The sequence below is a fragment of the Phaenicophaeus curvirostris genome, chromosome 1 (assembly GCF_032191515.1).
Source record: "Phaenicophaeus curvirostris isolate KB17595 chromosome 1, BPBGC_Pcur_1.0, whole genome shotgun sequence".
In the NCBI taxonomy this organism is placed as follows: Eukaryota; Metazoa; Chordata; class Aves; order Cuculiformes; family Cuculidae; genus Phaenicophaeus; species Phaenicophaeus curvirostris.
In genome coordinates this window covers 84,213,253-84,240,996 of record NC_091392.1, presented here as the reverse complement: position 1 = coordinate 84,240,996, position 27,744 = coordinate 84,213,253, and the positions used below count along the sequence as shown (strand labels likewise).

The 27,744-nt window shown below is 43.4% G+C and overlaps 1 protein-coding gene across 2 annotated transcripts in view; it reads left to right on the top strand.

Moving 5' to 3' along the window:
* The window catches only part of LOC138725395 (extracellular calcium-sensing receptor), a 79,793-nt gene that overhangs the window by 34,764 nt on the left and 17,285 nt on the right, over positions 1-27,744 (top strand). For both annotated transcript variants that reach the window (XM_069866299.1, XM_069866308.1), the window contains exons 2-4: positions 31-473; positions 8,302-8,608; positions 13,541-14,422. In XM_069866299.1, the coding sequence (XP_069722400.1) occupies positions 289-473; positions 8,302-8,608; positions 13,541-14,422 (1,374 nt within the window). In that variant the 5' untranslated portion in view covers positions 31-288. The remainder of the gene's footprint in view (positions 1-30; positions 474-8,301; positions 8,609-13,540; positions 14,423-27,744) is intronic.

Here is a 27,744-nt window from a genome sequence, read left to right as displayed (position 1 = left end):
TGGGTCACTTTTCACGTCTTTCTTTTACAGTTCTCAGAGATGGGCTTTCCATAATGCTTTGGTTATGAAGAAAGGACTGCTGAATCATTGTTCTGCAATGGAGAAGACAGAGGGAGAAACACCAGCACTGTGGATCCCACCCTGTTGCTTATCTCCCTGCAGACATGTGTCCCAAATCCTCTCCATGCTGTATTAAGGAAAGGAAAAGCTTCAACATTACAACATCTGCTTTCTTACATCACCTTTTCCAATTTTGCATCCTATAACCCCCTGGTGAAACAAGGAACAATGACTTTATATAGCTGCTGCTTGATTCTTTTGCTGTTTACCTGGAACACAGCTGCCTATGGGCCAAACCAACGGGCACAGAAGAAGGGAGACATTATTCTCGGAGGATTGTTCCCCATTCATTTTGGAGTGGCTGCTAAAGACCAGGATCTAAAATCAAGACCAGAATCAGTGGAGTGTATAAGGTGAGCCATGAAAAGAAAAACAAAAAAGATTTTTGGGGGGAGTTTTCCACTTTGTTGTAAAAGGCGATGTGCTATACGATATGTAAATACAGTCTGTAACCTGACGCTTGTAGAGGCAATGGGAAAGTATGGTGTAAATAACAGAATAAAACAGGCATGTAAAGACAGGAGGTGCATATATTAACCAGTAACATAAATAATAGTTGGACAGTGCAAAAGGGTGATCCTTGTATTACCCAAAGCTGGCAACGCACAAAGCTATCTGTCTATTCACTGTGGACATTTAAACAGTATCTGAAAATCAGCTTTTCTAGGAGAAGGGTGGAAAATAACCCATAGTTCCCTGAAGTTTATTTGATTACAGTCATGCATAACAGAATAGTTTAGAAATCAGGTTTTGTTTGGTTGTTGTTTTTTTCCAGTTCTGCCTCTCATCTTCTAAGACTTTGCGAACTGTTTTGTTGCCTAAACAAGTGAAGAGGTGAAAGTGAGCTAGATCATGTGTTTTGAAAAATCTCACTGAACGCATAGACATCTCTTTAGGACCTTTATAAAATCCTAGACTTGAACTCCTCATCTGGGCTTTCCTCACCCAAAGTGTTTTTCTTCTGTGTAAGCAGTGCATATAGGTTTCATCTTAAGTCTTTGGCAGTTAGCCCTGAGGGAGAAATTCACATGAAAACAAAGTCTCTTATTGTTAAAGTGGAGCTATTTTTATGAAGATTTTACAACCGTGCACATAATACACATAAAGTGTGACAGAGACTGATTGCAACTGAAATGTCATATAAACAAAACATAAGAAATTGATGTGGAATTTTGTCATGACCATGCACGGGAAAACACTTCAGTGTTATAGAACCTCTTCTGTAATCATAAGTGAAAATTATATATCTGGAATTACTTGGACCTCTCATCCTAGACAGGGGATTTAGTACAGATGGTTTTTTTTTTTTTAGTGCAGATGGTTTTGAAGAATGGCTGACAGCACTCCTGGTATGTTTGCAGATTCCAGGTGTGGTGTCCTGCTGAGATAATGAGCAGGGCACATCCATCTAGGTGATGAGATCATCCCCAGATGGTTTCATAGTAAGAACCCAGAAAGAAATGTAAGTAAGCAGGGTTTCTTTTGGCTTCTTCTACACATGTACAAGAAAGTCATGAACCAAAATGTATGTGAAATGTCCATGAAGTAAGAAGCTCTGCCAGATTTTCAGCAGGTTTTTCTCTCCCAGATGCAGCATTTTAGAAGTGGAACGCTGAAAAGCAATGGATAATTTCACCTCTGTGGTCTTCTTCACCTGCTCCAGGTGGCAGGCAGGACAGTACAGATATTTGAAAACCAAACATAGCTTTCATTTCTGTCAGTGCTGGGTCAGCCTCGGTGGCTCCCTTGATATGGTCCCATTATTAGAACAGATCACAGGAGAATGTTTCCCATGAGTACTACAAGTGCCTAGTTGCCAAAAGATTTGCTAATGAGGTAGCACTGCCAACAAATCCTTTTCAAGCAAATCCTGAAAAGCCAGACCAGCCATTTTAAGGACACAATGGGAGATCCTTCTAGGTGGTATTTGATCTGCTAGGAGACATACTTTACCTGACATTTGCCTGGATAAAATCTGTGTTTCTCTTACCCTTGTACCAAGAGCTGTGGGAGCTGAAGAGAGGAGTAGACTGAAGAACTATTTGTGCCATTTTGCCACATTCCTTCAAGGAGCTGGATAAATTGTGAGTTAATAGCATAATGTGAATGGAGAGAGAATACTTAATGAAAGGCAGAGATCTAACTGCAAAGCTAGCAGCAGCTACAGCAAGAACAAAGGGATGATTGGACCAGAGATGACTGGAAGCTCCTTCTTTACTAGAAAATGTCCATTTCCAGCAGAGGTTTAATTCAAAAGAGATTGGATTAGGAAGACTTTTTGAGCTGGGTCATCAGATTTGCTTGATGAAAATAATTAACCCAAGGGACAATTTATGTGCTCTGGTGTTTTCCTTGTTACTAGCACCTGTTAAATAGAGAGCAGATGTTTTTCCTGAAATTATTTTTCTATTTTAAGCAGAATTCAAGTCAGAAATTTCCTCTGACTGGACTTGCATGGAGATCTCACAAAACAACCATTGTGGCCCTTTGTGGTTTTGGACTCCATTATTAGGTAGTAGCTTGGGGCTGGGTTGTGCATCTGACTCTGAGATCCCAATACATTCTTTAACTTGTTAGCTAGCACCTTTCATACCACATTTGAGTTCCTTCAGTTCTGGACAGGTGTCTAGTCTGGAATGAGTGAACACATATTTTCTGGGGAAGAGGAAAAAACAATAGACTGTAGTTTGTTTCCAAAGTAAAATCTCCCCAGTCTTGTAGCGTGAAAAATTTTTATAGGGTGGAAAATCCACTCAAAGACTATAAGCATGGCTGTACCCAGTGAAACCAAAGGTGCTAAATCTACTCCATACCTTTGACTGTCCTTGTTGCCTTTTCTCTGAGCCTCCTCTGGTGCTGGTCTGTCTTTGCAAAGATGAGACAAATCAGTTTTAGACCCTTTTTAGATGACTGTGTACAGGTTTTAATCTCTTTATTACATAGGAAAATGTCTCTCCCAGATGGGTGATAGCCATGGATTCTACGTCCAGCTCTGGGGCCCTCAACACAGGAAGGACATGGATCTGTTGGAATGGGTCCAGAGGAGGCCATGAAGATGATCAGAGGTCTGGAACATGTCCCATACGAGGACAGACTGAGAGAGCTGAGTTTGTTCAGCGTAGAGAAGAGCAGGGTCTGGGGAGCCCTTATGGTGGCTTTCCAGTACTTAAAGGGGGGTACAGGAAAGATGGGGTGGGACTCTTTATCAGAGAGTGTAAGTGATGGGACGAGAGGAACAGTTTTAAACTAAGGGTGGGTACATTTAGACAATGAGGGTGATGAAACACTGGAACAGGTTTCCCAGGGAGGTAGTGGAGGCCCCATCTTAAAGGTGTCCCTGCTCACTGCAGGGGGGTTGGACTAGACAACCTGTAAAGGTCCCTTCCAATCCAAAGCATTCTATGATTCTATGATTACTCTTATTGTAATAAACTGTTTACAGTGTAGACATATCTTTACTGAGCTGCAATACAGTATTGCCACAACATAATTTTTAATACATATTCTCTGTATTCTGATCAGCAATCTAGTTAAGGTCCCACATGGTGACACATAGCTATATGGCTGTGAAACTATGGGGAGGCATCATCCTCATGTCATAGTGCAGGACTTCACAAAGAACAACTCCAAGGCACTTTAGCTCACTAAGTCTGTCTGAGAGAACACAGAATTTTAGTTCTGCCTCTTTTGAATGTATTTGCTCATCCCACTGCAGATCTGAATGCATAACATGATGTTTAGAACTTTCTCACAGAGACCAAATTATTTGCTTTTCCTCTTTCTCTTCCACCCACCTACTGATTTTTTTTTCTTTTTTGTATTTTTAAATTTTCTTTGGACTGCATAATTCCTCATACCTATAGCCCTGCCTTTTGAGGGTAGCAAGCAGCTCATTATACCTACTCACTGCAGGAATCCAACAAATGACTGAAGGTCTCCCCTTTGCATAGCTTAGTAATAGCAGTGGTAGTAGCAGCAATAACATGTATTTAATGTACTGGAAATCTAGAGAGGACAGAGAAATTAGTATGTGCATACAACCACTAGAAAAAGAGGAGTACTGATGTGAGCCGGGAGGCATATGCAGGCTTTGCCACCAATCTTAAATAAAAGTACCTGTCAGATATTGGAGGGTAAATAAAATGTAAATATTGCTTTCATATTACTTTCTCCTTCTATTCCTTCATATTCTGTTGCTTTTAGTTTAGTGCCTTCCAAGTTTTGATAAATGAAGGTCATGAATTCACATGAGGCTGTGAATTATTCCTTTATGGAGACAAACAGGGTTCAGGACTAATTTTCCTGCTGGATCCAGACAGTATGAGCTGTTCAAACTGAACCAGATGAACAAGCAAGCAAACAAACTGGGGATGGAGCTATGGGAGTTTAAACTATGCAGTGAGCTTATGTCCCTTAATTTACATACCCTTATTTTGTAACATTGATTGAGACATTTAAGCTATCCTGTGCACCCCTGGACAGACCAGCTAGAAAGAAATATGCAGGAATCAGTGAGATCTTGTGAGTTTACTATCAAGGCAACTGGGCTGCTGCAAAGATAATCTGACCCCCTGCAGATTCGACAATTAAAATGAGGATTTATGGAGGAATTGTTTCTAACTTCTCTTTCCCTGTTTGTGCTTCTGGCTTAGAATAGAAAGATCAGTGGGTTGCTTACTCTGACAGGTGAGAGAATAGGCATCAGAGGGGAAACATTTAAAGAACTGAGTGTAAATAAATATTCTTATCTGTGTCTTTGGCCACTGAATTATTTACATTAAACTCTCATTTAGAACTTAACAGACACTTTTCATAGTGTACATCTCAGAAATGTTAAAATAAAAGGCTATGCCAATGTACCTGTAAAGTAATATAGCAGAAAATAAGTTTTGGAGGCTGCTTATTTTCCACCAAGAAAGTATTGGTGGCTATTTAAAGATTCTGGAAATCTAATGAAGAGTTTGCTTCTGTTAGCAAATCCTTTACAGCTTCTTCATGGACATTACCAGTCAAATTTGTGCATGGCTGACAGAGCATTCCAATGACTAGCCTTATTAGTCACAGTAGCAGCATGGCACACGAAGCCAGCTGGATCGGTTTAACCTGCTGCCAGGTTCAAAGACTGCTCTTATCCACCATTCATGTTCACAGCAAGCCAAGAAGAGCCTGTCTGCAGCCCCTGGCTGGGGTCTTACAGTACAGTAGGAGAGAATTTATCCACACAATTTCCATTCAGAGGGATTGAAGGAAGCATGAAATCTTACTTTATTTAGACCAGGTTAGGGGCACTGCCTTCATCTGACCATACACGTGTCGACTCTGTTACAGTACTGATACAGCACTGTATCAGCTACCAAACTGGACTTTGCCTGAAGCTCTATCAGGTATTAGAGGAGACAGAGAAAGGTGTGTTGGTCTCCATCCCATCTGATCCTCTTCTGCTAATCTGCGGGTGCTTCAATCAGCAGAGGTGCAACTGAAGAGAACTGCAGGTCTCCTGCTCAAGCTTGTCTGAGGTAAATTGTCAAAAGCATTTCAAAGACATTTTGGAGCCTAGCTCCCAGAAAAGAACTCTTACCTTCCTTTCCCCTCTAAAATAAAACCAATCCAAACTCAAGTACCTGAAGTACAGGCTTTATGCTGTAAATGAACACTCATCATGAGCATATGTCAGAAAGGAAAATACTATCAATTGTGTATCATGGGCCTTATCCCGCACCTACAGAATTAAATGGCAAATATATTCTTTGAAGTCAAGGAGAAGACAGTTCAGTTCTCACTGCTTTTGAAGATACCACCTGAAGATACCAGCTTGCAGCATTAAAAAAAAATTAAGACAAATTTCTGTCAAGCAGGCAAAATAATGTCATAGTCTACCTGTATAATTTGATGGGAGCAGGCTTAAATTTACTTTCACACACACTCAAATGTGTGAAGCTTTTTGCAGTAGTGTAGCGGTACTCCCAGCTTCTCGGTAGACTTCCCTTTAAATATATAAAATGCTTTCAGATACTTCCCTCTTACACTCTGAGTCTGAATATAGTTAGTTCCTTGCTTCAAATCCAATTTTCATTTTAATTAAAAATATCTGCAAGCACATTTAGCTTTTTAAAAAGAAGTGTCACAAAACCCCTCCTTGCTGCCACTCATCCCAGCAAGTATTACTGACCATGTGAGGCAGTGTGGTGTGCCCAGCACATCTTTTTTCAGTATGCACCATTCACTGCCTTGTTGAGTCTGAGACTTGTCCTTTTATTTCAAAGCTCTTCTATTGCATCTCACTACTTAATGGTTTGGAACTAGAGCAAAAAATATTATAAATGGCCAAATTACTTCTAACGGTAACCCACGCTCACATGTTCTAAAGAGTGATCTTAAAATAGCTAGCTGTCCCTTTGGTTTTTATTGGCCTCAAGCTTTTTGACTTGAAGAGGTTTGTAACAAAACCGTGCTGATCTTTGAGGTACAACCTCAGAGCAGAACCTTGTTTGTAAGTTGGCCAAAGATGTCTGGAGCAGGTGAAGTGAAGTTGAATAAATGAAGTTTTTAAGTCTTAAAAATAAGCCTTAGATGTGATATCTTTAGAGCTTCTGATCTCAGATAAATCAGATAAAACTCCTAGAATGGAAGTAGTGTGGCTGTGTTCATTCAGCTTCAAAGAAGTCAGGCATAGCTAACATTAGCTTTGGAAGCAACGCATTTAATCCAGCAGTTAAAAAATGTTCAGGTCATATATCTCAGAGATTGGAAGCTTGTGATTTCATGAAGTTCATCTTTAGAAATCCTCGCCATTGTGATGGAAACATCTCTCAAAATGTGACATCTAAAATTTACCATTTCATATAGGATCTGTTCATAGGCAGGCTGTTTCCCCAAGCACCTCCAGCTCTGGGGCCCAGCAGTTTTTCTAATAGGTCTCAAGCATAACAATTTTGACACTTTGCCAGTGTACTGAATTACCCTAAAACACAGCACCTTCTCAGGCTGGGTGCTTTTGACACTTTACAGGAGAAAACACAGTAGGTAAAACTTGAGAATAACACATATCAGAGCAACTTTTTTCCTGGTGCTTTCCACCAAAAAGCTTCTCTCATTTTTAGATTGTAATCACCCACCGCACATCAGCTTCTTTCATTGCCAGCCCAGGTGATGCTCTAAACGGGGACTCTTAGGTCCTGCAGCACACTCTGTCTGCACTCCCCAACTCTGGGTCAGCTCCATGCACATTTAAGAAGCATCAGAGAGTTCAACTGCTCCATTTTAGAGAATGGAAGAGGTTTCAAAAAATAGTTATCGTTTCACAGGCTAGCTCTGATGGCATCTCACAAGCTCCTTTAATGAAAACACTGAAGTATCTAATTAACAAGTTAGGAAGTTAGGATTTACATTTACAACATGTCTGTTCTCTGGTATAAACAGGTTGACTGTGTGCTCCTTCACAACATAAAGCATGTGATGCAAGGCAAAATTCCCCTGTGCAGAGGTACCAGGTACCTTTGTATCAAGGGGCATGCCAGTGCTGTGTCTCATCTCACTCTGGCTGCCTAAAGCCACCAGGAGCCACTGACTATCCCTGAGCCTCAGTCCTTGGCAGCATCATGCTTAGCACAGACTTAGCAGACACTGCCATCTGCATTCCGAAACACGTCAGAGGAGCCTGGAAGGAAACCAGGCGTAGGTATAGCTTTGTGCCAGAGCATTTGCTCAGGAATCACAAGGTCGAGGTTTAGGGTACTGAGCAGAAGGGATAGGCCAGAGCCAACATCCTAGGCTCTTTCAACTTTCCCTGACTGAAGAGCTGAAACCAGAACAAAACCTTGTAGCACATACATGCCTCTTCTGTAACCACTGTACATAAAAGGAAAATTCCCAAATTTAGCAGGATGCAAGAAATCACGTAAGTGGCTTTTACCTTTTGTATCTGGAATTCTTTACTCTCTTGTTGTCTCAGTTCTCTCCTCTCCTCTCCTCTCCTCTCCTCTCCTCTCCTCTCCTCTCCTCTCCTCTCCTCTCCTCTCCTCTCCTCTCCTCTCCTCTCCTCTCCTCTCCTCTCCTCTCCTCTCCTCTCCTCTCCTCTCCTCTCCTCTCCTCTCCTCTCCTCTCCTCTCCTCTCCTCTCCTCTCCTCTCCTCTCCTCTTTCCTTCTTCTCACTCTATTTTATTTTTATTATTGTTCCGCCAGGTATAATTTCCGAGGCTTCCGCTGGCTCCAGGCTATGATCTTTGCCATAGAAGAAATAAACAGTAGCCCAACTCTCCTTCCCAACATGACCCTAGGATACAGGATATTTGACACTTGCAATACAGTATCTAAAGCTCTTGAGGCCACACTGAGTTTTGTGGCCCAGAACAAGATAGACTCCTTGAACCTGGACGAGTTCTGCAACTGCTCAGAACATATCCCTTCCACCATTGCCGTTGTGGGGGCAACCGGCTCTGGCATTTCTACTGCTGTGGCCAATCTGCTGGGACTGTTTTACATACCTCAGGTATGCTTTCAGTTTTCTTTTTTATTTACAGCTGGGGGTATTGCTATTTGGATGGAATCTTTGAGTACATGATGGAACCAGGACAAGGTACTGCACTGCTGCACTGCTGCTGGACAGGCGCACGCTCTCCTGGGTGGAAAACTGGTTGGATGGCCGGGCCCAGAAAGTGGTGGTAAATGGTGTGAAATCCAGCTGGAGGCCAGTGACAAGCGGGGTTCCCCAGGGCTCCGTGCTGGGTCCAGCCCTGTTCAATGTCTTTATCAATGACCTGGATGAAGGCATCGAGTGCACCCTTAGCAAGTTTGTGGACGACACTAAGCTGGGTGGAAGTGTTGATCTTCTGGAGGGTAGGGAGGCTCTGCAAAGGGAGGTGAACAGGCTGGACCACTGGGCAGAGTCCAATGGCATGAGGTTTAACAAGGCCAAGTGCCGGGTCCTACACTTGGGGCACAACAACCCTATGCAGTGCTACAGACTAGGAGAAGCCTGTCTAGAAAGCTGCCTGGAGGAAAAGGACCTGGGGGTGTTGGTTGACAGCGACTGAGCATGAGCCAGCAGTGTGCCCAGGTGGCCAAGAAGGCCAATGGCATCTTGGCTTGTATCAGAAACGGCATGACCAGCAGGTCCAGGGAGGTTCTTCTCCCTCTGTACTCGGCACTGGTGAGACCGTTCCTCGAATACTGTGTTCAGGTCTGGGCCCCTCACCACAAGAAGGATGTTGAGGCTCTGAAGAGTGTCCAGAGAAGAGCAACAAAGCTGGTGAGGGGGCTGGAGAACAGGTCTTACAAGGAGCGGCTGAGAGAGCTGGTGTTGTTTAGCCTGGAGAAGAGGAGGCAGAGGGGAGACCTCATTGCTCTCTACAACTACCTGAAAGGAGCTTGTAGAGAGGAGGGTGCTGGCCTCTTCTCCCAAGTGACAGGGGACAGGACAAGAGGGAATGGCCTCAAGCTCTGCCAGGGGAGGTTTAGGCTGGACATTAGGAAAAAATTCTTCACAGAAAGGGTCATTGGGCACTGGCACAGGCTGCCCAGGGAGGTGGTTGATTCACCTTCCCTGGAGGTGTTTAAGGCACAGGTGGACGAGGTGCTAAGGAGAATGGTTTAGTGTTTGATAGGAATGGTTGGACTTGGTGATCCGGTGGGTCTCTTCCAACCTGGTTATTCTATGATTCTATGATTTACACACTCCATCTCTCTTTCAAACAAAGGAAGGTTTAGAATCTCAATGGCCTTAAGCGCAGGAATACTGGCCCCAACCAACAAGGTAGGGCTTTAACGAGGGAGCTTTCATAGAGATGTGAACAACATCATAGAGATGTGATAACATCCTCTTGAAAATGGTCTTATAGACACTTTATTTTCATTCAATATGGCCCCCAAAGGACAGCAATCAGCTTCTACTAGTGTTTCTAAGGAACGATGGAAGGTAATAGACCTGGAAACCAAGGTAAAAGGGATAAAGCACACGAGGAAAGAAGAAATGTTATTAAAATTGGCCATGCAGTTGGTAAGCACAGTACATTACAGTATTAATATCGTTATTAATGCATCACTATTACTGTATTAAAATAATTTTTAATTTATGTGATGCATATATTATGCTAATGTTAGCTTAGGTTACTTGAGGTTAGGTTAGCTTAGGGTATGTCACGTCATGTATCTACATCAACTCACTTATATATATACACCATTGTTCAGTGAGGTGGGACAGTGCGTCCTTGGAGGGTTGAAGGGCAACACCATGAGTAGCACTGGCTTCTAAAGTAGGACAACAGTTTACACGAAAGAAGGCAATCTACTTTCCTCCAAACTTATCAAATTAAACTAAATAATTTTTCTAGTCAGAGATAGAATTCTTCAGGCTCACATTTTCCAGAAATGTATTTGAGCCAGTACATGGAGTGGCTGTGCTAGCTTCTCCATCTCATTCTCTGCCAATGTGTCCTAACTGCGCACCAGAAGGCCTCAAAGAGAGTTCAGCCACTATGGCTTGTTTAATATTTGCCATTTCCAATAGAACTCCAATGACAGGAACAATACAAAATGTAGGGGCTTTCTGATGGTGAAAATGTGACTTCCTAGCAATCTGCAATCCCCAGACATAAAGGTTACCAAGCAGCCAATAACATTCAGCCAACAGCAACATAGTTGAGAAGGACTATAGTCCTCTAGAATGGTTTAGTCTGTGAACACGGGTGAGTTAGGTCAGTTATTGGCAGCTGCCAGCCTTGACAGATTAGTTGTGGTGTTACTTCACCATGGTCACTGCCTAGTCATGACCAACTCCCACAGAGCTCACTTAAGGCAGAACTCATTCATTGACAGCCACTCTAAGGTGTCTCAGTATTTGATCATTCAAGTAGGTGATCTGTAAAGTTGTTGCTTTTGCTGATCAGGTGATGTGCAGGTTTCTTCTGGGTTGACCTACCTTTCTTTTGCCCTAAGACTTCCAAAACAGGATTTGTGAGAGTGTGTGGATACGCCCCGCCTTGGTCTGGGATAATCACAGAATCACAGAATCACAGAATAACCAGGTTGGAAGAGACCCACCGGATCATCGAGTCCAACCGTTCCTATCAAATCTGTCTGGATGGTTTTTAGTGATTGATAGGAATGGTTGGACTCGATCATCCTGTGGGTCTTTTCCAACCTAGTGATTCTGTGGTGTAATTATGCCAGCTCCTGTGCCTGAGCATCCTTCTTGCTGTCTGCTCTGGGGCCAGTGCCCGCATCCATGGTCCCATCCTTTTGTTTAACAAACTTATTGCTCTACCAAGACCTAAGCAGACTATAAGACTGGCATATTGTAGCTTAATGTTATTGCTCTTGATTTTAGATTTCCACACTAAAGATAACTTTGGAAAAAGTGCTTGGCCTTATCCACTTATGTATTGCCTTGTGTTTCCAATTCCTCTTCTAAAATGAATACAGATGCAAAAGCTTACCGAAGTCCTTGTATCAAGATTGTGTCACGCTGCACTCTCAGTCTTTATTTCAGCCAGGGCTCAAATTCCCATCTGTACCACAAATGAAGAAAGAAGGATTGTTGTCTGCCTGGTGCGCAGTGATGTATCGTGTCTATTTAATGTTATCAGTCTGACTCTCTGACAGGAGTCTGAAAAAATGGACATTCAGGCTCTGAGCAGAGCAAGAATGGTTTAAGCTAACACCAATACAGGCTCTCTAAATATTGCCCAGAGTAGCATTGGAAGGTCACGTGTAATAAACACTGTGATGGCATTTTAAGGCATATTTTTAATTTACACATCACATTACCAGGTGAACAAGGCCAGCTGAGAATGATTGGCGGGTTGGACTGAAAGTAAGAGATGTTTGCAGTTCTAAGATCTTCCCTTTGAACAGGGAATTGTGTTTGTGCTACAAGGAAGTTGCTGAAACATATAGATGTCAGGAGGTTCAATTCTGGAATGTAATCTCAGCCAGGTGGTGAAGTATGACAACTGAAAGCAGGCTTTTAAACTGGGAGTTGTTGGGCAGCATTAGAATATGCATTATTGCTGCCATTCCTTGCAAGGCCATTAGCAAATCCATCCTTAATAGACCCTACATTTCAGTACAAGTTGGAGGTATGTTTTACAATTGATGTTAAGGCTTATTACTTATTCTGTCGACATAGAAACTGTAAATGTTATGACTCCAGGTCTGTTTCTCAGTGTTCCACCTCAGTATGCACTTACAGCATATGCGGGAGTGGGGTACCTTGCTTGTGCCCCCTGCGCTAAGTGTTAGTTGATGAGAGTAGCACTGGGCAAGTGTCTATCCAGGGAGGAGCATAGGTCTGTCAAAGGATGATTTGCTCCTGTGGCCCTTGAAACTGTGCTAGGAGACCTCCTTTTCTTTCTTCTTGCGGAAATATTAATTGCCAGAGTTTAAGGAAGAGACGAGGCTTTCTGTAAATTTCTGCTTTGTACAAAATGAACTATTTATAGAAGACTTTTTCAAAGCAAGAGTCAGTCCTAAAGAGTTCAGGTGCCAGTCACAGAATGGAAAGATAAGTGAGTTTTACAAGTCTGCCAGGTCTTTCAACTATTCTCTTCTGGCTTTTATGGTTTTCTTCCTACTTGTAGAAAATCCATATTATATCTTAAGAGAATATGACACTTGTTATGGTTAGGGGGGAAAAAGTATTTCTCGATAACATTAAGAAAGGAAATCAAATCCCATTTTAACTGTAAAACACAGTGGCTCATGGAGTCTGGAGTGTCTACTGGCTTCTTTGCTGGTTCTGGCCAGCAATCAGGAGATACCGCTCAGGTAGTATTGACCAGCATTACCTTAACACTCTGCAGGTCAGCATCACATTCTCCTTACTTCACCTGGCAGGGATTATATATACCATGCATATGGTGCCTGATGGAGAGTGTTTAAGGATGGAGGCTGAGGTAAGAGGCAAAGAGAGACTCCTCAGAGTAGGTTCAGGATGGCAATACATGCTGTCTCATGTGTAGCTCAGGACAGAGGAAGCCTGCATTTTTTCTGAATTATGTGCATTGCTCTTGTTTATCTAAAAGATTAATTCTTCATGTTTCATTTGGCAGGAAGTGCGGCAAGGTGCATGTAGGCCACCTGTAGCTCACTTCTTTGCCATTCCTCTAAGCTAGTCTCAGTGTCTCTCTCCCTTAGATTATTGATGTTACAGGTGGACATGAGTTTCCTCCAGTCTCTTAAGTCCGAGCAGCTGCTCCTGTATGTGTGCCTCTTTAAGACAGTCAAAGCTAAAACGAAGAGACTCTCTGAGTGGATCATATGCGTTCACAGGCTAAGAGTACGTGGCTGCCAGTGTGGCGCTTAGCTCCCTCTGCATGCCATCCAAGGTTACACTGGTTGAGAGTGATGCTAGGTAAATGTGGGCATTTTATTCCCAGGTGTTTCACTTCATGGTGTGTTTTGCTTGTTTATTGTGCTCTCACAGGTCAGCTATGCTTCGTCCAGTCGTCTCTTGAGCAATAAGAACCAGTTCAAGTCCTTCCTCCGCACAATCCCCAATGATGAACATCAGGCCACAGCAATGGCAGACATCATTGAGTACTTTCGCTGGAACTGGGTGGGAACAATTGCAGCCGACGATGACTATGGCCGGCCAGGGATTGAAAAGTTTCGTGAGGAGGCGGAGGAGAGAGACATCTGCATTGATTTTAGTGAGCTCATCTCCCAATACTCGGATGAAGAGGAGATCCAGCAGGTGGTGGAGGTAATCCAGAACTCCACGGCAAGGGTTATTGTTGTTTTCTCCAGTGGCCCAGACCTGGAGCCCCTCATCAAAGAGATCGTCAGACGAAACATCACTGGCAAGATCTGGCTGGCGAGTGAGGCCTGGGCCAGCTCCTCCCTGATAGCCATGCCAGAGTTCTTCCGTGTCATTGGCAGCACCATTGGGTTTGCACTGAAGGCAGGACAGATCCCAGGTTTCCGTGAGTTCCTGCAGAAAGTGCATCCCAAGAAGTCGACCAACAATGGCTTTGCCAAGGAGTTTTGGGAAGAGACGTTTAACTGCTATCTCCCTGATGGGTCAAAAAATTCTCCAACTTCAAATTCTTTCCACAAGGGCCATGAAGAAGGACCGGGAGCTGGAAATGGAACAGCTGCCTTCCGACCTCCGTGCACAGGGGATGAGAACATCACCAGCGTGGAGACACCATACATGGACTACACACACTTGCGGATATCCTATAACGTGTATTTGGCAGTGTATTCTATAGCCCATGCCTTGCAGGATATATATACCTGTACCCCTGGGAAAGGACTCTTCACTAATGGATCCTGTGCAGACATTAAGAAAGTTGAGGCATGGCAGGTAAGTCCTTCATTTGTGTGTCTGTGCAATACACTTGCAGAAGAAAAAAGCAGCTGTCCCAGAGCTCTTAGGGTGCCTTTCACAATCCTAGGTTTCAGGCACAGTGTCAGGCTTCTGGGATGTAGCATATCACTGGGTGCAAGTTAGATGCACGCTGCCATCCCACAGGGGAGGTAAGGTAAGATGTGTTAAGTTTGCCTGCAGTGAAAAGGGCTTAAACTGAGTTAAAATTTCATGCATTCGCTACGGGCCAAAAGTGCACACACAGATAATCACCACAACCTGGCTGACGCAAGGTAACTTGATCATATATTGAGCCCTTATATAAACAAGAGGGCCTGGAGAGAGTACATAAACAAGGAAAACAGCTTTTCGAGTTCATTTTCTTTGGCAAGCTCTACGTCTTTTGCAATGCCATAGCAATTTTCCATAGAGGCCATATTTTTTTTCCACGGTTTTAAGCTTCTATGGGATCAAACTAAAGCAGGTTGAGTAATGAAGGAAAATAACGTCTAGCTGTTGGGCAAATAATAGATAGCCGTTTTGATTTGGCAGTGATATTTGTGAACTGATAGAATGTTATTAATGAACAACATGCAGATGGGTATAAGGAAGATTGCATCCCTGTTTGCATGTGTAATTTCCTCTATTCAGGATAGTCTAACCAAAAAGAAGGCGATTTGTGCCACAAACTTTGCAGATGTTGAGTCAGCATTTGCATGTGGGAACTACAATTTGGTTCCTGTCTGTTCTCAGTCAACTCAAAGTAAAAGGCTTTGTCTTGGCATTTATGAGAAATCTGCATTGCTCAGTGTGTGCCTGATTTGGATTTACCGAAACCACTTTACACAGAATTGATGAGCATGGGGTTTGACCCTGGTTTAGGGGAAACCTGTGACTGCTGGCTCTCTGAGGTTTCCATCTTTCAATGCTATTCTGCTTTTCAGGAGCATACTGGGAGAAGTGAGCAAGTCATGGACATATTAAAGTTTCACTGTGTCTGTAAAACTTATCCAGAACAAATATATTTTAAATTCATTCCCTTATGTCTTGTCAACTTGGAAAGTAAAGAAGGATGTTCTTACCATGCCTAAGTAAAATAACACAGTGTTTCTTGAGGATTCCACGGTCATGAAAAATGTCCTCTTGTTTCTGCATTGTTTATCTGGTGCTGAAGGATGACTATATGACTATATGGTTGTTTAGCCTGGAGAAGAGGAGGCTGAGGGGAGACCTCATTGCTCTCTACAACTACCTAAAAGGAAGGGGCACAAGTAGTATTCTGCTCCATCCCAATGCTAAATAGAGAGGAGGGGGAAGCCAGGATGAAGAATTCGATTAATACCTGGCTCCGAGCCTGGTGCGAGGAGAGGGGCTTTGGCTTTTTTGATCATGGAGGGGCTCACGCACCCCCAGGCTTTCTCGTTAAGGGCGGGACACATGGGTCTCCTAGGGGGGCTAAAGCCCTTGCCAGAAACCTAGCCAAGCTCATAAATCGAGCTTTAAACTAGATGTGAAGGGGGAGGGGGTTGAGCCCAGGCTAGACAGGAACGAGCCTGGACGTGGGGCACTGGTGATTGGGAGAGGGTGCGCGGGCGAGGACCACCAGTACCTCACCGCACAAAAAGTGGGGGAGAACACACCTCGGGGTGTTAAGGGAGATGCAGGCACTCTGGTGTCAACTACTCCAGTTACCAGGCAGTTGGGAACGAACCCTGTTCCCTCTAGGAGGGCTGAAGGCTCGGCAGCTCAGCTGAAGTGCATTTACACCAATGCACGCAGCATGGGAAATAAGAAGGAAGAGCTGGAAGCTGTCGTAGGGCAAGGGGCCTATGATGTCGTTGCCATCACGGAAACGTGGTGGGACGACTCATATAACTGGAGTACGGCTATGGTGGGGTATAAGCTTTTCAGGCAGGACAGGAAGGGTAGGAGAGGAGGCAGGGTAGCCCTCTTTGTAAGGGAGGACTTGGACTCCATTGAGATGGATTGTGGTGATGAGGAGGTTGAGTGCCTGTGGGTCAAAATCAGAGGAGCCCACCAGAATGTAGATTTTGTGATGGGAGTCTGTTACAGACCACCCAACCAAGGAGAAGCAGCTGATGAGCTCTTCTATAAACAGCTGCGGTCAATCTCTAGATCGATGCCTCTCGTTCTGGTGGGAGACTTCAATCTTCCTGATATCTGCTGGGTGTACAACACAGCAGAAAGGAAGCAGTCTAGGAGGTTCCTGGAGTGCGTGGGAGATAACTTCCTCGCACAGCTGGTGAATGAACCAACCAGGGAAGGTGCCCTCCTGGACCTCCTGTTGGTGAACAGAGAAGGCCTTGTAGGGGATGTGGCGGTAGGTGGACGCCTAGGACTAAGCGACCATGAGATTATAAAATTTTCTGTTCTAGGTGAAGTGAAGAGGGTGGTTAGCAAGACGGTAACATTAAATTTCCAGAGGGCAGACTTTGATCTCTTCAGCAGGCTGGTTGGTGAAGTCTCATGGGAGACGGTACTCAAGGGCAAGGGAGCCCAGGAGGGCTGGGAGCTCTTCAAAGGGGTGGTCCTAGCAGCTCAGGAGAAAGCCATCCCCGTGGTCCGGAAAAAAAGCCGGCAGGGGAGAAAGCCAGCTTGGTTGAATAGAGAGATCTTGAGGGATATCAAGAAGAAAAGAAATGTTTATGGCCTCTGGAAGAAGGGACAGGCCTCTTGGGTGGACTACAGGAGGGAAGTGAGATTGTGTAGGGAAAAAATCAGAAGGGCTAAGGCTCAGCTAGAAATTGGATTGGCCAAGTCAGTGAAAGATAACAAAAAATCTTTCTACAAATATATAAATAATAAAAGGCGGACTAGGGAGACCATACAGTCCCTATTGGACACAGAAGGAACAACAGTAACAGGGGATAAGGAAAAGGCTGAGGTACTTAATGCCTTCTTTGCCTCAGTCTTTAGTCGTAAGGAGGGTCGTTCCGTCTGTGTACAAACCCAGGAGCTAGAGGAGCATAATGAGGCTCCCATGATCCAAGAGGAGGTGGTCAGAGACTTGCTAGCCCAACTGGACAGTCACAAGTCTATGGGGCCGGATGGGATTCACCCTAGGGTACTGAAGGAGCTGGCGGATGTGCTGGCCAAACCCCTTTCCATCATCTTCCAACAGTCCTGGAAGACTGTGGAAGTCCCACTGGACTGGAGGCTGGCTGATGTTGTGCCCATCTACAAAAAGGGCCGCAGGGAGGACCCAGGAAACTACAGGCCTGTCAGGCTCACCTCAGTGCCAGGGAAAGTCATGGAACAGGTGATCTTGAGTGCTATCATGAAGCACATGCAAGAGAACCGGGTGATCAGGCCCAGTCAACATGGGTTCACAAAAGGCAGGTCTTGCCAGACTAACCTGATCGCCTTCTATGACAAAGTGACCCGGCTACTGGACGAGGGAAAGGCTGTGGATGTGGTCTTCCTGGACTTCAGCAAAGCCTTTGACACAGTTTCTCACAGCGTTCTGCTTGAGAAACTGTCAGCCTCTGGGCTGGACAGGCGCACACTCTCCTGGGTGGAAAACTGGTTGGATGGCCGGGCCCAGAGAGTGGTGGTAAATGGTGTGAAATCCAGCTGGAGGCCAGTGACAAGTGGGGTTCCCCAGGGCTCAGTGCTGGGTCCAGCCCTGTTCAATGTCTTCATCAATGATCTGGATGAAGGCATCGAGTGCACCCTTAGGAAGTTTGCGGACGACACTAAGCTGGGTGGAAGTGTTGATCTGCTGGAGGGTAGGGAGGCTCTGCAAAGGGATCTGAACAGGCTGGACCGCTGGGCAGAGTCCAATGGCATGAGGTTTAACAAGGCCAAATGCCGGGTCCTGCACTTGGGGCACAACAACCCTGTGCAGTGCTATAGACTGGGAGAAGTCTGTCTAGAAAGCTGCCTGGAGGAGAGGGACCTGGGGGTGTTGGTTGACAGCCGACTGAATATGAGCCAGCAGTGTGCCCAGGTGGCCAAGAAGGCCAATGGCATCTTGGCTTGTATCAGAAACGGCGTGACCAGCAGGTCCAGGGAGGTTATCCTCCCTCTGTACTCGGCACTGGTGAGACCGCTCCTCGAATCCTGTGTTCAGTTCTGGGCCCCTCACCACAGAAGGATGTTGAGGCTCTGGAGAGAGTCCAGAGAAGAGCAACAAAGCTGGTGAGGGGGCTGGAGAACAGGCCTTATGAGGAGCGGCTGAGAGAGCTGGGGTTGTTTAGCCTGGAGAAGAGGAGGCTGAGGGGTGACCTCACTGCTCTCTACAACTACCTGAAAGGACGTTGTAGAGAGGAGGGTGCTGGCCTCTTCTCCCAAGTGACAGGGGACAGGACAAGAGGGAATGGCCTCAAGCTCCGCCAGGGGAGGTTTAGGGTAGACGTTAGGAAAAAATTCTTTACAGAAAGGGTCATTGGGCACTGGCACAGGCTGCCCAGGGAGGTGGTTGATTCACCTTCCCTGGAGGTGTTTAAGGCACGGGTGGACGAGGTGCTGAGGGATATGGTTTAGTGTTTGGTAGGAACGGTTGGACTCGGTGATCCGGTGGGTCTCTTCCAACCTGGTTATTCTGTGATTCTGTGATTCTGTGAAGTTGTGGAGAGGAGGGTGCGGGCCTCTTCTCCCAAGTGACAGGGGACAGGACAAGAGGGAATGGCCTCAAGCTCCGCCAGGAGAGGTTCAGGCTGAACACGAGGAAAAAATTTTTCACGGAAGGGGTCATTGGGCACTGGCACAGGCTGCCCAGGGAGGTGGTTGAGTCACCTTCCCTGGAGGTGTTTAAGGCACGGGTGGACGAGGTGCTGAGGGACATGGTTTAGTGGTTGATATGGATGGTTGGACTCGATGATCCGGTGGGTCTCTTCCAACCTGGTGATTCTATGATTCTATGAAAACATAAAGCATCCTGATGATCAAGGTTTTGGGTATGCATACTTGTCTTAAAGGAGGGAATCAACATCAAGAAAGACTATATGGGTGATAACATGCCTGGATTGGAATAGCGGGTACGGTAAAAATACAGGCTGTATTTGAAATTACCACCGTGGTGTTGGATGTCAAGCATATTTGATGTTTGTACATTTTTTCAGTTCATTTCAAAATCAAACATATGAATAGCAGGTAAATGCCAAATATGTGTGCACACCTATTTCATATCAGACTTTGCAGCTGATTACCCTCAGGAAGCTTTCCTCAGCCCTGGTGGTAATGAGTTCACCTCACAAACATGCACCTTCCAGCATCTCCAGAGAGCGGTTTTCTGACAACTAAACAGAAGAAAACCTTTCTCCACAAGTCAATATCATTTGCAGCACTACTTCTGCTGGTGGTCAGCACCTGCATCCTCTTCTCACAGTTGCCACAAGGGTTTCTTGACTGAAAGCAACCTGAGAGAGCAAGGATGGTGTTAGGAAGCCTCCATCTCTGAGACTGGAGGCAGCAGCTGGTGATACCGTCTGCAGTCACTGACCAGGTGGTGTGTGGGACAGATAAGGTGAACCTGGTGAACTTGTGGCTCCATTAGCCTGAGCTACTGTCCAGAGCAGTCTTCGTCAGCAGGGTCAGTGGCTGGTGAGGGTAAATGTTGTGTTCCACAGTTTAATTATGTACCATTTAATTTTGTTGCCTTTCAATAGTGTTAACCCATTAACACCTATTATTTATTTGCTGTCTGCTAATTGCTAATATGATGCACTCAGAATATAAACATTTTTGGAGGAATTGGTTTATATAATTCGTGGAAGGTCCTTGTGTATGTCTGGATTAAAAAAAAGTAACATTTTTACCTCAGTGACCAGTTTGTTTGAATTGGACTGCAGGAAGCCTAGCAAAGAATTACTGTAAGCTGGTTAAACTGCATGCAATTGTCCTCTTAAGAATTTACCATCCACCATTTAAGAAAGCGCTAAATATGTTCCAGCAAGGGGAGCACAGGATTTTTCTGTGTCTCCAAAGCTGAAATATCAAATACTAACAAGTTTCTTCTTTACTTACTTACAGCTACTTGTATAAGAAGCTGCATACTCATTTTCTGCAGTTGAATCAGTGGTCTGTGATGGACCCTGTCCACAAACCCAGTCTTGCTTCCTTTTTTTTTACCAATACCCCTGAAGATCATGATGGTACCTTCTTTAAAGATGGGACAGGTCAACCCAAGCTCACAGGCTGCCAACAGCACGCGCAGAGGTGCAGGCACAGGCAGACTGGTGAGCAGGTAGGGCAGCTTCTCAGCAGAAGTTGTGCCGCTCACTCCACACGTGGAACTGCCCATGGCGTTCAAAGTTCTCTATCTCAAAATGTGAAGAATGGCATTTCTGTATTCTACAGAAAATTACAGGCTTTAATCTGATGTCTGTGCTATGTATTCTGAGCCATGTATATGCCCGCAGCTGTCATGTTTTAAGAACCTACCCTGCTGCAAGGCAGAAGATAATCCAGGTGCCCACCTTTGCAAGATGCCTGCCAAGAGTAGATAGTATTCTCTGCACATGCCATTGTTGCATCCTGCACAATACTGATCAAGATCAGATTAATTACTTCTTTTTACAGTGTTTTGTTCAAGTAACAAAAAAGTGCAGGGCAATCCAGAACAAAACGTACAAGCAGTTTCTGTCACATTTGGAAAAGGCAAAATTGTGCACAATGCACTAAGGATTAAATTGCATGACTGCACATAGAATAGAAAGAATCCTCTTAAAGGACACTGTCACTCCTAGATACCCATTCTCTCTCACTGGTGGGCTGTGATTTTTTTTTTTAGGAAACTGTATTGAGTAGGGCTGATTGCTAATTCTTTGTGTTTCTGTGGTTCATGGTTCCCCCGAATACAGGTTCTCCCATAAACTATAGGATAGTAATGGGAAGGTATGGCAAGAGGTGGGACATGGGCTCTGGACATCTGTACTGATGTTGCCTTTTTGTGAAAATTCCTTGTATTTTTGGCCTGTTTCTCCATAACATCTCAAACAGTCTGCTTTTGAAGCCCTTTTTTTCTATCTGTCTTCGTTGAAAAGATTTCCCACGTCCCTCAAGTTCCTTTATTTCTGCTCATATGGCTATTCCAAGGGTCACTTCTAACAGCAGGCCCATCTGTTCGTTTTTCAATTCCCCTCTGAGGAAAGATTTATAACACTACATTTACAGGACCCTCTCTGCTGTCTTTCTCATTTCAAATACTAGGTTGTCCTGCAAAAAACCAAGAAGAAAACCAGTAAGGAATCCTTATCTGTCCTTCAGAGGAAATATTTATTACTCTATATTCCTTCTGTGTGAGAAGAGAAAAAATCTGTCTTTACCTCAGAAATAGTTCACTCCATGTTTCTGCCCATTCATTTGGCTTCTTGATGATTGCCAACAAACAGCTGATAGGCCGCTCTTCCTGTCTTACTGTAAAAACATTGCAATGAAATGGAGAAGATAGGCTCCCATCGATTTGAGAAAGCACAGGTGTGGAGCCACAGGGTCACAGAGCAGAGCATCCTTAGGTGGACTCCCAGAATATTTACAGGTTCATGAACTTTGGCAGGTTCATGAGTGAAAAATGAAATAGCTCTTCTAGGCACCAAGGCAAAGCATGCTGCACAGGCTGAAAAATGCGCTGTCCTAATGATCAGCAGGTTAAAGACATGCTCATGTAAATAATTCTGTGCCTAGAAATCTGATTGACCTCAGGCTTAGTGAAAAGCTGCCATATGGTGTTCCACAAAATAAAAGCAAATACCAATTGGCTTCACCTAGCAACACCTAAAGTCTTTTATTATACCTGTGCACCTACCAGCCAACAGTTCCTTCCTCTGTGCTGGTGATACTCATTATGAAGAGGTAAAAATGGATTGGCACCTTCTTGAACCTTACATTTAGGAGTATCTGGCTGGCTGGAAATTGATTCTGCAGGCTTTAAAGAAGTGAATAATGCCCTAGGTGACGTACATCTCTCCAGATCTTTGAGCCTAAGGGCTTAGCTATTTTGTGACAGTTGAGCTATATAGGCGCGTCTGAACAGTTAAAGTGGTGTATGGAAAACAGCTGCTTTGTGGTACAGAGAATAAAACAGTATCAGAACAGATATTAACTGAGGCTGATGTGAAAATTAGACATTTGGGAAGAATTGCAATGAAGATTGAGGCAGCTGCTGAACATCAGGCAACTGCAAACTCTCACTCAGCATTACAAATGCAGTCAAAATGTTTTCATTATGAACAGAAAGCAAGCATTTCATATGTGTGCCTTTGTTGTGGGAGACTGAATTGAGAGGCAGACAACTTGAGCCACACACAGAAATGCGTGGGTCAATAGAGCAAACACATCTATTTCCCCACAAGGGCAATAACAGATGATCACTTATTCATCAGTTCGGAGACTACAATTTTCTGTCAGCTGAGAGCAACACTTACGAGCTCTTCAACTAAGCAGACAATAAATGGCATATTATTTAGATGTCTCTGCAATTAAAAGGAGAAGGGCTTAACTGGATCTTACTAAAGGGGTGGTCAGCTGTAATGTCACCAGTAGAAAAAGCACAGGGAAATCATCACCCTAAGAGGGTTGTTAGAAGAAGCATGGATGAACTGCCTGCAGCAAATACACAACCTGTATGAGGTGAAGGAAGGAGTTGTGGTTATTAAATACTTGATAGAGAATGCCTTAGAGATTCTTCTGAATTGGGGTAGTATACACTGCCTGATGGCAAAAAAAATGCAGTATTTCCGCCCCCTCCCCATAAATGTGCTGAATTTTTCATAAAGGTTACATATTATTGCATTACAAAAAAAACCCCTGTATTTGAAAATAAGTATTTTCTAATATTTATAAGCTCATTTTTACCTTTTTCACTTGAAGGAAAGAAGTCCATTTTTCAGCCTATATTGGACCTGGGGACTTCAGGGAAGGCTCCATGAGTTTCCCATATAATGTCTCTCTAGAGGGTTCTGATAATAATTACCCCCAGAATCTCAAAGACATTAACATCTTTTACATAATGTCTTCACAAAAGGGTGTAAAGTTTCTTCTAGGACTGACCTTTCCTGATGCTACTAACAAATGGAGCTGGTGACAAGGGGCAGCTTGAGAGCCCCCTAAAGGTACTCAGAAAGTGAGGTGAGGAAACAAGAGAATTTATCTAAAATTCACGTGTGTGTGTGACAATCATCCCTCTGACTTGGCTAATTTCCATTTATCTCAAGGTAGAGTTCAATCTAAGTTCAAAGGTGTGATAATCATAGTATAATTTGTTATTTCTTTTCTTTCTGGGTGGTCAGCCATCTTCACAGATATATTACTAACTAGTCACATAGTTTTATCTTAAAAGTAAACTTTCGTGCACTATGAGGGACAAGGTTGCTCCACGCAGTGGGTGAGGTTTGGAGGAGCACTAATTACTAAAGGAGCCTTTTGCCTTATTGAATTAAAAAAGCTATCTCCTCACTGGAGCAGAAGCAATACTTTGCCCAGAAAGGACATTTACCTGTGTCTCTAAGAGAAATTACATGAAGGTTATTTAAGAACTGTAGAAATCAAAGGCTTGACAAGAGATTTCTTTGTTGGCTGAGACTTAAATTGATACAGGAAATGGAAAGAACACTTTTAAGCTAGTAGCTAAATGGAACACGTGACAAAACAGAGAGTGGATCCACTGGAACTTCAGTTGACCACATAGGCAACAGATGCCCATTCTAGATGTCTGAAACGGTTACATGAGTTCAGTCAACTCAGTGTGAATACCAGAAACTTTAGGACTTGGGTTTTTTTAAATGGACAGTAGTTCTTGAATATATTATTAATAACCACGGAACTCAGATTCGATGAATTACCATTGTACTGTTAAAAGAAATGACCCCCAGGTTGTCATTCTAACACAGAGATATGTCTTATCCAAGCATTGAAGTAATTCATCCTATGGTTCCAAATAAGAAAGAATTTACAGTCGAAAGCCAAAAGCTGTGACTGCCTCCTAGACCACAGACACGCACAGTTCTTCAAATCAATATCAGCAGCATTCTGTGCAGGATGCAGTTTCAGACCTTGTTGGGATTTTGACGAGACTAATCCATAAAGGGCTGTGAAGAGAAAGCAATGGCAAGTGTGTACGCATACACAGACTTGTTCTCTGCTCAGCTGGGTAGAGACAGCATTAAACACCTACTGGAAAAGACATTTCAATCAGGTTTGAGTTATGCTATTTGAAAACACTGAGCTTGTAGGATAGCCACTGGCTCTATTATTAGCCTTACTAATTGGACAATTAATTATATATTATTTAGCATCAAATTTAGAATTAAATTAATAAAAAGGGCCCTATCTTAACCTTTTAAATACTTCACATAACAGCTGTTGTGCAGTATGGTGACATCCTAAGAGCATTAAAACGTCATTGACTCAGGCAGGACTTCTGCCAATAGATCCTTCATCATCAGTACACACAGCATCCAGGGCCATTGTACCAAATGGATTTCTTCATATTATATTTATTGCCAGTGAAAACCAAAACAATTATGACATCAACTCTGGACAGGGTGGCCGTCATGGTTCTTTAATATTGTGGCTGTAGGTAAAGACATCAGTATACAGAGTACAGTAGAAAATACCATCTAACAGCGCTGACAGCTGGCTCTCACTGTATCTGTGCCATTGCCTTTGTCTGCTCAGAGACCATCTCTGTCCACAAAGCCTTAGCAGGAACCTAAAAATGTTTAAATAGAGTCAATATCCAAAGGATCGTGTAGCTTGAAACCCTTTGTATAATAAACTATGTAAATTTATGCCACGTTCAGGAAAGTAATCTTAATCCAGCTAATGGATGCTTCATACTGAATGTAAAGCCTAGGTATTTCACTTCTGAAGGGCTGTGTTTGCCAGTCAAGTAGATTTATTTTCCCCAAAGACATGCTGGCTAGCAGACCTTTTTTTAGTAGCATGATCCATGGCAGGTCACACCTCTTGTCACAAATCGCGTCTTATTTCTAGCTGAGATTTAACTGACCTTTAGTTTCATTGGTCCTTTCTTGGCCTTGCTCTATTAGATGTAAAAGTACAGATGAAGTACTCATGATTTTTCTCTATGTGATATTTATGCATATTGATCAAATTATTCCTCTATCTTATCTTGATAATTTAAACAGAGTTGTGTTCAGTCATACGTTTTCTGTGTTATTTCTGTATCTTGTCCATTTATTCATCCTTCTTTTTGAGATATATTCAGTATTGTTCTAACAGTCAGATAGTGGAAAAAAAAAAAACCCTACTTTTACATACACTTACTACTTCTTCATTTATATGTGCTCAAGTTACATTAACCTCCTCTGCCACAGCATGCAATGGAAAGGTCTCATTAAGTTACCAGTAAAACTTTGCAGGATATGGTACCCTTTCTGTGCCTGTGGCTAGATTTGTTATGCTTTAATACATAAGTCTGAATTTCACTACATTAAACACAGATGTGAGAGCACTATCTGGGGGAATGCTTTGTCTTAATTATTATTTACCATCATGTTAATCCATGCATTTCTAGCAGATTTTCCCAGCAGTGCTGTTGTATTTGCTGTCAGAGTATTGATGAACATATTGGATAATAGTGACTTGCTTACTGAGGCTGGAAATACTCCCCGTGAACTGATGATCTGTCTCTGTTGATATCTGGTTTTACAGATCTCTCGGGCAATGCTTGGTCCATGAATGGATGCATTGCATTAAACATAAAGCCTAGATATTTCACTTCTAAATGGGTGTATTTGTCAACCAAGCTTGGATTTAACAAGATCTGTATTCCTCAAAGCCTTATTGACTGGCAGCAATACGACTGACGAGTTTGTCCTATAATTTTGTTTTAATTGATCTTTGACCCAAAACTCTGTTTTCCCATTATTTTCCTGGGATTGATGTTGGCTAACCTGCCTTTCATTACAGAGGGCATCCCTCTGCCTTTTATAGTACTGTCTGCGCTATGCAGCTGGAGGCTGACTCTGGAGTGGCCCACTGAGTAGAAAGTCAAGCATCTGTAAGAGGGGCGAGCTCTGATTCATATCCTGCACAGGCTGACACAGGGGGAGACTCCAGGCACACTGTTGGGAGTGCACATGCACCAGAAAGGTGGATCAGAATTGCTGTGGAATAATATTAGATAGCATATTGACTTTGCCATTCAAAGCCAATGCCATTTTTATGTGCATATCATAAATCTGCTGTATTAGCTCTCCTTTTATTGCTCATGGAGTGCTGTGATGAACTGTCCGATTCTGTCATCCTTTTAGATCCAATTTGAATTGCTCAGGCTCTCTAATCTCTTTTTAAGAACCTTTGACCTCTGTTAACGTCACATTATGGCTCCAAATCAAGTGCCTTTGGGATAAGAATGTCAAGGATTTTTTTTTTTTCTGATAGCAAGGGCAATAACACCTCATTTATTTAGCTTTCCTGCTCCTCCTTACCTGTCTGTTTAGCTTTCCAGCCTCTCTAGCTGTCTTACACAGCCTTATGTCATGAGGGTCTGGCATACATGGCACCTTTCAATTTTAACATATTCAAGAGATTTCTTAATATTTTGCCTGTCAATTTTTCCTCTTTGTTCTCCAGGTTTTTTTATTTTCTATCTTCCATTAGTATAATACTTGTGTGTTGCAGCCTTGTTTGAATGATCTATGTTGGATTAGTGCTTTTAGAGCACCCTATAATAAATACTGCTGTTTGAGCTTCATTTGCATGATGGGGATAGCAATGTATCATTAGCTCTTAATTAATGAGCTTTTGTTTTACTGAACACAGCTAAAATTTCTGAACTGATAATGGGTTTAGCATGCGTGCAGTACAGTCATTCAGTCCTTTCCTCTAGCTTGTCCATGGATTTTCTCCATTGTGTTGGGTACAGAGACCTCTGTCATCACTGGCCTATGCTTGTATATCACTGGGGCAGAGACTCGTCAGAAGCCTGCTTGATTTTGTACAGCATTATGTTCTACATCTAGGCATTCTCCACAGACGTTATTTTTTGTTTTGCTGCTCTGAGTTTTGTCCTGAGTACTAGGAACTGCATTAATGCTCATGGTATTTGTCAAGGAGAGGAGAGATGCTGTCACTTCTGACATTTTTCTCCAGAAGAAATCTGCTGCAGTCAGTAGATCAAAAGAAGACTGTTTGGGAAGGCACTGAACTGAATCTGGAGCTACCAGAACTTACAGGGACTTCTGAAATTGCACGTAGGAAGGATTCTTTTGGACTCTAGGTAAATAGTGATGCAACGTCACACCTTGGGCCATACAAATATATTGGGCTAACATTATACAGCTGAATCTTAATCTAAAAGAGAAAAAGGAGAAAATGTTAGATGGAAAACC